The following is a 13,201-nucleotide window of genomic DNA, read 5'->3' as shown; positions in this document are numbered from 1 at the left end:
CCAGCTTGAAGAAACTAAAACTCAGTGGTCAGACGGACTTCACTGTTTCATTTTGCATAAACATTTAACTATAGTTGAACAACCAAAATATTGGCCTATTCTGCATTACTGTGTGAGATTTTCTTTGATAACTAATACTACCACTTTTGCATCAAAATCTGATATTTTAGCAAATTGCTCTTGAGTGGGTAGTTTCAAATAATTTTCATTGTATGATAGAAACAAAATTTGCAGTGATAAATTGTAAAAAAAAAAATGCGAAGTGATTCTAAGGACAGGCAAAAGGCACATTTTAACCTTTCAGAAAATATTATCTTTAAAAAGTAGGTCTAAAACTAAGAAAGTTTTATTTGCTACAAAATGGTCAATTTTGGGAAATTTAAAGTGTCACAGGAAATATTTCAGAGTTGCCAAAAACAAAAACATCAAAACTGACAGGGTGGAAAGGACAATATGTTTGTTTAGCTAGTTCCACTTCTGAAAAAAATCCAACTGTTAGTGAAAAAGAAGTTTGAATTAAAGCAGGATTTGGGTTGAAAAAAATTTGACTGGCAAATGATGATGATAATCAGAGGTTACGAAGAAGTCTACAGGTGTTGGCTTTCCCCAACTTGCAGAAGCTGGAGGGGGGGGGGGTTAACTGTTAAGATTGGAACAGAACTGTAGGATTACTTAATGGTGATAAGATCAAAATGAAACTCAAAAGAACTCAAAATATATGATGGCTTTCAAGCAAAAATTTACATAAGGCCAATTGAGAGTAACCTTTCAACGCAACCCATGAATTCACTTCCTGTTGAAGATGACTTTAAAATTGTTTGTGACATATGTAGCATCTCCAATCCAGTTAGGAAAATGAGGGAGCACTTGCAAGAGTGTGTTGAAGATTTTATTTAGTTTTTACTATATACATATAAGGAAAATCTATGACCCCAGGGGCGGGGTCAATTTTGACCACAGGGGTTTATTTTAACAAATATGGTAGACATCCACTAGAGCATGTTTCATGCCAAATATATAAGCTCTACCTCTTTTGGACTTTCACAAGAAGATTTTTTAGGTTTTACTATATACATAAAAGGAAAATCGACTACCCCTGAGGCGGGGCTAATTTTGACCCTAGGGCATTAATATGAACAAACTTGGTAGATATTTTATTTCATTAGTATATACTTTTCTCTTTTTATTAGAGATTAATTGTTTATGTCTTTCAGGAGATGGACGGAATGACTCACCAGGACATTGCTCCCAGTATTGTTCTTACACTTTAATGGAAGATACAACCAAGAAGATTTTAACAATAAAAACACTGGATAAACGTATGACTGATAGAAAGTCTGTTAACATGGAAAAACTAGGGTTTGAAAGAGGGATGAGTGAGCTTGAGTCTGAACAGGTGGAAGTAAAAGAAGTTGTCACTGATGCTCATCTTGGTATAGGAGCACTCATGAGTAAGTTAATTATGTCAAACCTTATATCATCAAGAATTTCTCTGATGTGTTACAAAACTTTACTTTATTACTACTACATAAATTGGTGCACGATGTGACAACTTTATTATTGATAAAAGGATAAAAACTTACCATGTCAGTTACATATATAAAGATAAGTACATACTTTAGTGCATCTTCAAAAAATAAGCACATAAAAATTGACTTGATTAGCTATGTTTATTGAAAGCTTATTTTTGAGGTAACACAGCGTGATAATACCCGTTTATGTTAATATTTTCTGACAGTAAGACCTGTAGACAACATTTTTTTTCTTATTTCAGAATCCAGATACCCTGACAAGAAGCACTCCCATGATATTTGGCATGTTGCAAAGAATCTTGGGAAAAAAATAGTAAAGGTACCATTTTAATCTTAAAATAGATATAAAACAGTTATTTCAGAAACTATTGTGCTGAATGACTTAAACCACTAAATGTATATTATGGTTAATTTATTATTGGAAACATAGATGATTGCTATGCAGTGATTATGTTATGTTTTGAGTTTTTTTTTTTAAATAATTATGTTTTGAACCATACAAGTTACTTACTGACATAAAACGAACTTGCAGTAAGAAAATGACCAAACCAAATGAAAAGTTGCACAAGGACTGCTGTGGCAGTTTCTTAATGCCGTTGCAGGAAATTTGTTCTTCAGTTTAAAGTATGAGTGATTATGGTGTCCACTTAGTGACTTGTTGGCGACATTACATTTTGCATTGGACATAGGTTTTTTATAATATACAATTTGTATAATTTCATCCTAACCTATTTTGTTCATGACTTGAAAAAAGTTTTGTCTTGACATGTTGCTCAAGCTTTTAGCTTGCCAAAAAAGTGACAAAAAAGTCATAAAGTTGTTGTTTTTATAGATTGCTCAGAAGAAGCAAAACTCTGTATTGTTGAAGTGGTCAAAGGACATTATCAACCATTTCTGGTTTGCATGCAAAGAAGCAAACACTTGCAGTCAATTTGTGGTAAGAATTTTTCATAAATGTTGATTTCATCAAAACAGTACATGTATTATGTGTTTAGCTTTGCTCGCTTCTTTTGAAAGTTTTAATTAGTGATACACTTGTTTGTGAAAAAAAAAATATTGCTTTGAAATTAATGTTTAGACAGAATTGGGGATGTCTGTTTATGTAATTGTGAATTTTGTAGATTTCCAAGGAGAACATGTTAAAATGCATGCTCGGAAATTCCAGTGTAATTTGGTATATATTTCTAAATGTTATATTTCTAATTGTTATATTGCAATGTGTTTAGAGTATCTGGAGAAGTGTCCTCACCACATCACAAACACACATGAGTGGATGTTACCAGATGGAAATGGTCAGACAGGATGTTTACATGAACCCCTGTCAGCAGAAGAGGCTCGAGACAAACTGTGGCTGAATCCCTCAAAAGATGCTGCAACATTGAAAGATTTGACCAGTCTTGTTTTAGATAAAAGACTTCTGAAGAAAGTGGGCTATTATTTGAACTTCAGGTACTTTTAACTAAATTAGCTTACTTCGGAAAAATAATGTTTAAAAACCCAATATCATTTGATTTTAGGAGGCTTAAAGTTTCATCTTACTGTTTACTTTTATCTAGTACAGTTAAACTTTGTTCGCTTGAACTCGGATCGCTGAAACTCATTGCCTATCTTTGATAAAGATATAAACACCCCTATTACCACACATGTAGCTAGTAGGTCAGCTTGATGCAGGTAAAATTTACTATATAAATGTTAGTTTTAAACCAGATTATTTAAATATTATCTTCTTTTTTGCTTCTTTTCATAGACATATATTATTCTATGATATATTATGCAGCAGTTGATTGCAGGATAAAAAACGTACCAAGCGCCCAACTTTTCCACCCGCAATCAACGGATATTCTTGCAACCAGTTAATGGGTGTGTTTATAAAATTTAAGTCAATATTTACAAAATAAAACCTTGCAATTGTTTAAAATTACAGCATGATGAACATTGCAAAAACTTTACTTAGGTGTTGTTTCATCAGACAAGATATGTATTAATCATTAGTTCCATATGTTCGTGCCTGTGCTGAAAATTTTTCTTGTGATGGCATTTTATTTCAAAATCGCCAAAACTACAATCATAGTACAATGTGTAGGATAGTAGCTTTAATAGGATATTTAAATGGAATTTAACATTTCTCTCTGTTATCTGTCTAGAAATATTGAAGAAACAAAACAAACAAAAGACTTTGAAGACTTTTTAACAGGACTTACAGTGGGCCGGAGGTGAGAAATCACTAGATTGTACATATTCCATTAATATGCAGCTGATGTGAACATAATTTGTGAAATGTGTGTCCGCTTTTATTAAATATTTATCCCTGATTGTTTGATCTCCTGATAGGTTTGTACCACTTAGAATCACTGACAAAAAGCATGTAGCGTCACAAACCAGAGTAAACTGAAATATGGGCGACTGTTCATGACTCCTTGACTAATTCAGGATTGACTGACCCTACAGGAGAGAAAGGAGAGCCAAATAAACTGTCAGGCCTTGATGGAGCCCCAAATGATGCTAGAATATCTAGTCTGCCTGGATTGCCCGGTATTTTGTATTTCCATTATGTTTATACAAGTCTTAAGTTTGTAAATGTCAAATAAATTGATGAATATGCAAAGATACTTTTTTTTAGAAAATATTTTCAAATGCATTAAAATATTGACATAAAGATGAAATAGAAAACCATATGGGACAGTTATGTAGATTAACCATTTAACATGCCAGTTGTTATGGGTTTTTTTAACTGGAAAATACCAATAACATCTGGGACTAGAAAAGAACCACATATGAAATGTTAAATATACAGTTATGTGTATCAAAAAAAAAGAGTATAATGTCAGATGGTATGTCTCCTAGCCAGACTCGTTACCGGTGACTAAGATTGAATAAAAACAAGTATAACTTGTTTAGAGCCATTTTCATATTTATGTACACAATGTAGGTTAAGAGAGAGGTCTTGGAATTCCAATATTTTCAGGAGAGAAAATGTCACCCATTCTTTATGTTTAAGGGACTGAAAGGATGTCAGAATCCCCCATACCAACATTTAATATGTCCCGACTTAGGAAGAGGGAGGTTGACAAGCAGTTGAAAGATTTGCACCATAAATGTGCCCCGCCAAAGGCAGTCAAACCTCAAAGGAGTCCGCTCAAAATTGCCAAGCGTCCGCTGTCGGCGGGTAAGTTTTCTAGATTACTATTGCTTTTTTAATGAGAAAGTATTGTAACCTGAACTTAAACAAACCCAACCTGATGTTATTTCTGTGCTATTTTTTCTTTTTTTCTTTTTTTAATACCAAAAGATCACAAATACCAAAAATTTGTTATACATGTTTCAGCATTGACAGCTTTAGGAAAAACATTAAAAGGGTCTGTCAGGAGTCCCTTAACTAAAACAGTTTTACGTTGGTGCGGTCTTTATTGTTAAGTGTTTTCTTCAAATTTCATTTTTAAACTTGACACTCCTCGAGTGTTTGAGGTTAGAGAGTCAGGGCCTAAAGAGCAGGACAGATTTGACACAGGGAACTCACTAGAGAAGATAACTGGAGACATGTCCAACACTCCAAGGGATACTGAGATGACAGCAGAATATTCTGCAGCCAAACTTGCTATGCCTGATAATCTGCCAATAGGTGAGTGAGTCTCTTGTAAGCAGTTTTGTAATTTTATCTACCTGTCTATTGTTTGGTCCACAAAAATGATGATTTATCTTTCAGAATGAGTTATTTGTGTATTTGCATCTGTTTCATCATTTTAGTTTATAGACTTTGAATTTAAAAGAATTGAATGTAATGTTTTGCTTGCATTTATTAGCTCGACAATTCGAAAAGAATAAGTAGAGCTATTGTAGTCACCCGAGCATTAGTGTCGGCGTCGGCGTAACCACTTATGTTAAAGTTTTTGTAATAACTCAAATATTTTCAAAGTCCATTGACATATGGCTTTGAAACTTTGCACACTTGTTCACCATCATGACCCTAACCTGTAGACAGGAGGAGGTAACTGTGTCAAGCATTTTGACAGAATTATGCCCCTTTTCTGACTTAGAATTTACGTTAAAGTTTGCATACCACCTCAAACATATTTTCATATACTATTGACATCTGGCTTTGAAACAAGTTAAAAATTTATACTCTTCTTTGAGAGCATAATAGGACTCTCTTCAAGGCCTATTACAGTAACATGGATTTAAAGGAAAATTTGGCCCTTTTGTTTACTTAGAAAATTTTACATTATCAAGGCTCTTTTACTATAAAGCACTAATAGTAGTTGAGCGTTGCTGTCCTACCGACATCTCTTGTTATTAATGAACTTTTTAAAAGGACAGTTTTCATAACACAAATTTTGTGATTTAATTCACAAATTCTGGGATTGGACCCTGAGGTTTGCAGGCACAGTACGGGGCTAAAGTGTGGGTTTGTAAAACTGAAAATCGAAATCTCCACTATTCCCAGGACCAAGGGGATGGGGGCAACAAATGACTGGTGCATTATAATACATAATTGAAAATCAATTTTTAATCCCCAGAGCCGGTGAAGGTAGATGAACAAATCACAGATTACTCCATGGATACAATCCCCACTCTTCAAGTGGCTGAGATTAGAGAGTCCGGGCCTAAAGAGCAGGACAGATTTGACACAGGGAACTCACTAGAGAAGATAACTGGATAAATGTCCAACACTCCAAAGGATACTGAGATGACAGAAGATTATTCTGCAGCCACACTTGCTATGCCTGATAATCTGCCAATAGGTGAGTCTCTTGTAAGGAGTTTTGTAATTTTATCTACCTGTCTATTGTTTGGTCCACAAAAATGTTGACTTATCTTTCAGAATGAGTTATATGTGTATGTGCGCCTGTTTCTTCATTTTAGTTTATAGACCTCGAATTTAAAATGTATGAATATAAGGTTTTGCCTGCATTTATTTTTAATGAACTTTAAATAGGACAGTTTTCATTACACAAATTTGGTTATTTAATTCACAAATCCCGGGATCAGATCCTGAGGTTTGCAGGCACAGTACAGGGCTTATGCGTGGGTTTGTAAAACTGAAAATCGAAATCTCCACTATTCCCAGGACCAATGGGATGGGGGCAACAAGTGACTGGTGCATAATTATACATAATTGAAAATCAATTTGTAATCCCCAGAGCATGTGAAGGTAGATGAACAAATCACAGATTATTCCATGGATACAACCCCCACTCTTCAAGTGGCTGAGATTAGAGAGTCCGGGCCTAAAGAGCAGGACAAATTTGACATAGGGAACTCACTAGAGAAGATAACTGGAGACATGTCCAACACTCCAAATGATACTGAGATGACAGAAGAATATTCTGCAGCCACACACACTAAGCCTGATAGTTCTATGAAATGTGAGTTTTATGCGTATCAATTAATATTGACATGATTGTCAGGTCTCAGGATTTGTTGATGATAATTGAAACCTATACAAGGATTTTATCAATAAAACAGAGCCATCATCTAAATCTTCTGTCTATTTGTCTATATATTGACATAAGCATTTTTGACTACAGCATTTTTAATCAAGAAGTGCAGACCACTACATCAAATCCGTGTTATATTAAAGTGACATTGTGCTCATATTTTCATAGTCAAAGTGTGCTGAATTGACTTTATATTTCAAAAGTTTTGACTGTTAAAATAGTTTTTGACCAATAGGTGATATTTGAAAATGTTAAGGATAAAATTATAAATCTGCCTTAAATATAAAAAGACAGTCCAACTCTTTTTACAAACGGCACATGTAAATTCTAATGGATATTTGCAGACAATTCCTTAGTATCTGTGCGTTATTTATTGTTTTTGCAAAGTCAATTATTAAATGAAAAGGAATTATTGCAAAATGAAAACTTATTTATATATTCACATGTTCACTCACTATATACCCTTGAATGGGCATAATGTCACTTTAATCATTCCAGTGCTTCATTTTAGCATGTGTGCCATTAGACCTCACTGATAATATAGATGATGGTGATGGCTGTGGTAATGATGATATGGATCCAGACTGCAAACCAGATGATCAGAATCAGATGTCACTGATAATGACTCCATATACAGGAGTCTGAGGGTATTTTTAATATATATATATATATATATATATATATATATATATATATATTATATATATATGTTTTTAAAAGCACAAACGTGCTGGGGCGTTTGGTAAATATTACACCCGAATTTTTGGGTCTTTTCGAAATTATATTGGGGCTTGTCTACGTATTGGGTCAAGACCCAATATATGTTGGACCCAACAAAATTGTTTGTCTTAAATGTATCTGTCGGGCGGAACAAGTGTGCTCAACCTTTATTCTTAAACACACTTATTGGGTCTATGATTTTACAATTGGGTCGTCATATATAAAGTCACCGTGTTTAGTATATATTTATATATAATTTTCATATGTTTGCGCATGTGCAAGTTGTTGGCAGGTGCGCATATGAGGTGCGCGCAACTTTTCGGTCCTTACTGTCAGTTTAAGGATAATAGCCGAAGACTTCCGGTTTGAAAACACGTGGGACGTAAACACTACTTCGAAGGTATGTTGGTTTACTTTTTTAAGCATAAAGACCCAAATAATGATTAATTATTATAACAAATATATCATTTAACATTACCAAAATGGCGGACGGTGTCTCATATTCTCCTGTGGGATATATTCTTGTGAACAATAACTTTCATGTTTTTGACCAATGCACCACATATTGTTATTCAAAGAAGATAAATTATCATTCCACTTACGATGTTTATGAACAAAGTCGCTCAGAAACTCTGTATTTTGTTTATTTTTACTCAAAAAAGGAGGCAACAAATGTGATTAATTTCATGAACAAATTAGATGTTAAATATTTATACGTGAATGTCGTCGCACAGTAGCGTAAGTACAAAATTAAAGGATCAAGTCATTTCGTAACCTTGCCATTTCGTAACCGACAAAATCAGTCAATTTGTAAATTAATCTTTCCTCAAATTACATACAATTTTCAACAGGCTGGGAATTTAAATAATTTGCAATTAATTATTTGCCAATAGCTCAATTGGGATATTATAGCTCATTGTTGCTGCAACCAGGCAGAGACATATAAACACAGAGATTGGAAATGCAAATAGCAGCATCAAACGAGACGAGAGTATGACAAATGTCTCTGTCTGAAAGAAAAAAAAATGACTTAATCGAAAGTATCACAAATTCGTAGAAACATTTTCTTTTTAGCTTTATATGTTTATGTTTAGCATTTGTAAAAAAGTCTGTTTCAATTGTCGTTTTAAACGGTCTTCCGCATATCTTGTTTGCGGCTAAATCTCACAAACGTCTGCCTGATAGGTCACGTGACAAGTAAAATAGTCTTAATCAAACAAAACGCTTTATCAACATAAGTTATCGATCCTCACGAGAAACTATGGGATTACGGACAGTTTCTAATATCTGTATTTATATGAATCTGACCCAGGGATGCTGATGAAATGCATCAAATTGCTTTAAAATAGAAATCCATATGAATTATCTTCTTTGTAATACTTATATTCAAAATATGTGAAGATACATTGTTTTATAGACAAGTTGTAATAATAATTCCTCATTTTCACCCAGCTTTCCTAGGCACAGCAACTTGGAAGGTGTGCAATTTAACAAGTATTACTTATCAGTAGGTTCTTGTGTTGGAAACATTCAAAGCATACTGCAGACAGTAGCTTCTGAGTAACTGTCTGTCTGTATAGAAAAATCATGTTTTTCTTTGCTCTACTGAAAGCCCAAATGAGCAAAAAATAGCCCGAACAAGCTATATACTGTAGCCTTATTTGCAATATTCCCTAGCCTGATCAAATCTCATACAGGTAAAAGACAAAATAAACAACCTGGGCTATAGACTAGACGTTTGCATTTAAAAGGAAACCAAATAAAAAATGATAGGAAAAAATATATATATTTCTATTAGTACAGCGTTACACATCTGTGGATGTTTCTAATTTCAAATTTCACCATTTTTCTGTTTTTATGTTGAATCTGCATGAGCTGGTGCTAGACAGACCTGACAGTAAATTGCGCATTACAAGAATTTTTTTATGTATTGCAATTTGAAACTTTGAAAATAATTTCAGTTATTATAATCAAATTTTATTTCAGTGCATAATGCCTTCATTGAGGTCAAAACAGAGAGACAAAAGCAAGACAAACTGTCCAGTTATCAATCAAATTTATTGACACATACATAGGTGAGTTGTTGTTGTAGTTTTTGTTTTTCAGTAAGATGGTCAAATTGGCCCGTCCCTGTTGGTCATAGATTTTCCTTATATGTATATATTAAAAACTTAAAAAACTTGTTTTAAAAAACCCCAAACACTTAAGCAAAGATATTTAGTATGACACATCATCTAGTCAGTGTTTAATAAAAGCCCTTGGGTCAAAAGTTTAGGTAATTGATTTTCCTAACATGTACATTTCTTTTGCAACTGTTGTATTAACACATGCACCATTTTAGATATCAATATGAGGTTTGTATTTGGTTGTTTGGGCGGTGGGGAGGTAATGTTGCCTTTCCTTTGTTGATCTTTATTCTTGTCTATTTTTGAAATAAATTTGAAGTTTAGATTTCATATCTCCTTTTGTTTATAGTTTAAAATATTACTTGTTCCTTGTCATTTAGAGTTTTATATTCAGGTGTGCGATATCAGGGCCATAATGACCCTCTTGTTGAATCTGGCCAGCAAGTTTTTTCATAAAGGCTTATTTGGCCAGACATTCAAATTGAGCATGGCAAAATACCTCCTCTACAGTAGACCTAGATCAGTTTATAGATCACCTGTGCATTTTGTTTTAGCTTGATAATACATTTATGTTCACATCTTAGATCTACAAGTATATAAGTTCTCCATCTAGTACTTGATACTATGGTGTTGCTTTCAGGATCGGGCGTTTTTGCTGAAGAGGACATAGAAAAGGGAACTTTTGTTTGTTTCTATGAGGGTTTGCTCCTTTCTGGTGAAGAAGGATTGAAAAAGATACAGCAGTGAACAACAAATTGTAGGGAGTTTCCTGTTTTTCTTTCGACACAAGGGACAAGAGTTTTGGTAAGTACTACATGGATTATTTTCGTTTTTCATTTCACAAAGTTAATTGTGAAATTGTCATTTTCCAGCTAACTGCTAAATTTTGCTTATTTTTTAATACAGGAATTACAGGGTAGAACACCAAGAAATCCACCCTGGGAAATACCATGTCAAGTCTGTCAGTCTGCTGATTTTCTTTTCTTCTTTCAGTATTGATGCAACTTACAGCCAGGGATATGGCAGAATGATAAACGATTCTCGCAAACCAAACTGTAAGGTGGTTGTCGAGCAGAAAGAAGAAATTAAGCTGGCTTTTTATACCATTAAAGACATCAAAAAGAGCCAGGAACTTAGATTTGATTATAATGACAAAGCTGCACATTGGCGCAAAGTATGTATTTAAAAGTACAAATGTATATTCATGAATGGTTAAGATACATTGCAGGGATTTTTTTGTTATGGCCGGTGGTTTTCCCGATTGAAAATAATATCATTTTCCAAATCCACAGGAAAAAATCCCAATTGAAAGTTATAAAATAGAATTATCGATTATAAAAATTTAAGTTAGACAATAATTTCAATTCATTGATAGGATTTAGATATATATTTGTTGGGTCATTAACCCATACTTAGGTATGCTATAGGTTTTGTACCATGGACCCAACATTATATTGTATTTATATACCTCCCAATACAGACATTAAGAAAACTGTCTATGATTTTCCAATATGACTGGCAAAAATCACTTTGTAAGGCTAAACGGGGCGCGTTGGTCCAGTGGTAGCGCGTTCGACTGAAGATCGAAAGGTCCCTGGTTCGAATCCTACACTAGCCTAACGTGAATTTCTCTGGGCACAAGAAATGAATCTCCGAGGCTCCACTCGACCAAGGTGTGAATTGGTACCCTGAGAGGGCGATGTCTGTGCAAGTTCGAAATTCCCGGGCGCCGTATGTTGGCTGCACTCAAAACTGGGAGACAGGGGAAGTTAATGTCAAAGGGTGGCTGAACGGCTGAATAGCTGAAAGCGGCCCTACCAAGACTGGTAATTTTTTTTTTTTTTTTAAACATTCCATCGGGTCAGACACACACCCTTGTAATTGTTGGAGGATGAAAAACGATAATTATTGTCAAGCCAACTTGCGCTGAGTTATACTTAGTTGCCACTTTGGCATATTGTTTGGTGTATGTGCATCTTTAAGTCAGGATTTGTTCATTCTATATCTTGCTCATTACTTGAAGGATGACAAAATAAATTTGGTATAAATGTTCACCATCATAGGATGGTGTCTCACACACAAAACCCAGGTCCGTACCTCTAAGGTCAAAGTCTCACTTGGGGAGTCAGTGCTGCAAATCCGTGTCTGGAGCGTAACTTCCACTTGCATGGAGGGATTTAAATATAACTTGGGACAAATGTTCGCCATAGCAAGGCGGGAGTGTAGTGCTAAAAATTCAAGTGTCTGTGGTAAAGGTCAAGGTCACATTTATGCGTCTTAGGTAAAAAAAACAACAACAAAATAAATCATTCATTTGAGAATATAATTTCTATAATACAGGGATGGATTTAAATATAAATTAGTAGAATTATTCTCCATGTTGAGTTGAGTTGTCTCGTTGTTAAATAAATTGGCCCTTTGGACCTCTTTCCCTTTTATTGTCATAATAGCTCCTTTCATGTTGCCTTTTGCTCTTGTAAAATGCCCCTGGAAAGTCAAATATGAAAACACAATATGTCACAAAGTTTCTGTCTGTTTGTAAGGTGAAACAAACATATTTTATTTTAGCCCCAATTTCATTGCATATATTTGTCCAAGTATTGTCAAGATTAGAAAATAATAAATAGAAATAGCTTAAATAGGTCAGCGTTTTTCCCCGTATTTTGGGAACATGATCCATACCCATGAGATTGGGAATTTCAGCGGTGTTTTGTTAAAAATTTGGAAAAAATGCATGACAGTTATTTTAAAATTGAATAAATGAAAACAAGCAATCACTTTCTAGGATAGCAAGTTCAATCATTTTAACACTGTATCAGTGATGTAGTCCATGTTTCAAACATTTTAGAGATTTTTTATTCAATTTTTTAATTTGTTGTTCTTTCAATTGGAAATTTTTTCTTGTGAATATTGCATTTATGGAAAATATTAATTACTGATAACAAGATTATAACCGTGTATTTAACAGCTGAAAACGCAAAAATATTAAATGATTGGTGAATGCTAAAAGATTTACTGTGGTCTACTTTAGTCTCATAAGGCAGAAATACCCTGTTTTTTGCTCATTTCTTTCAAAATAAACTCGGTATCCTTAATAAGAACCATTGTTTTCGACATTTATTCATCCTTTTAGAATATTAAAACAATATTATTAACTTTAGGAAATCTTATTTGGGAGTAAGAGTGCATCTTTAACAAGGAAATATTATAAAACAAAGCAGAAGAGAATAACCAAAATAATTGTTTAGTTTAGGGAAATATTCTACATGTTGAGACTCAATACTTACTATTATATATATAAAGCCAACAAATGTATATAAAATATTTGCTATTATATCTGCTCTTTGGAATGATTTTGTATTTTCAACTAATTCAACTACAATATCCA

General features: G+C 33.8%; 1 protein-coding gene and 1 long non-coding RNA gene across 2 annotated transcripts; both read left to right on the top strand.

Moving 5' to 3' along the window:
* The first annotated feature begins 807 nt into the window (after nucleotides 1–807).
* Nucleotides 808–3,758, top strand: LOC132727955 (uncharacterized). Its single transcript, XM_060713559.1, has 4 exons — nucleotides 808–1,451; nucleotides 1,775–1,851; nucleotides 2,365–2,469; nucleotides 2,759–3,758. Exons 1-4 carry the CDS (start codon nucleotides 1,133–1,135, stop codon nucleotides 2,885–2,887), a joined length of 630 nt encoding a protein of 209 aa, XP_060569542.1. The 5' UTR covers nucleotides 808–1,132; the 3' UTR covers nucleotides 2,888–3,758.
* A 3,959-nt stretch (nucleotides 3,759–7,717) lies between these two features.
* LOC132727953 (uncharacterized) lies at nucleotides 7,718–12,716 on the top strand. Its single transcript, XR_009625416.1, has 4 exons — nucleotides 7,718–8,087; nucleotides 9,674–9,762; nucleotides 10,454–10,617; nucleotides 10,807–12,716. It is a non-coding gene; the product is annotated as an uncharacterized LOC132727953 (long non-coding RNA).
* Nucleotides 12,717–13,201: the final 485 nt, after the last annotated feature.

Source organism: Ruditapes philippinarum, unplaced genomic scaffold (genome assembly GCF_026571515.1).
Source record: "Ruditapes philippinarum isolate M1 unplaced genomic scaffold, ASM2657151v2 ctg2013_1_1_1_1, whole genome shotgun sequence".
Lineage (NCBI taxonomy): Eukaryota > Metazoa > Mollusca > Bivalvia > Venerida > Veneridae > Ruditapes > Ruditapes philippinarum.
Note: the sequence above shows the minus strand (reverse complement) of the source record. Positions and strands in the feature narration are given on the sequence as shown.

Bases quoted from the DNA above. Each gene is read 5' to 3' on its own strand.
- LOC132727955 (XM_060713559.1), top strand. From the start codon at position 1,133: ATGAACAAACTTGGTAGATATTTTATTTCATTAGTATATACTTTTCTC. The intron at 1,452-1,774 runs GTAAGTTAATTA...TTCTTATTTCAG, and splicing joins TGGTATAGGAGCACTCATGA to AATCCAGATACCCTGACAAG. The intron at 2,470-2,758 runs GTAAGAATTTTT...CAATGTGTTTAG, and splicing joins ACACTTGCAGTCAATTTGTG to AGTATCTGGAGAAGTGTCCT.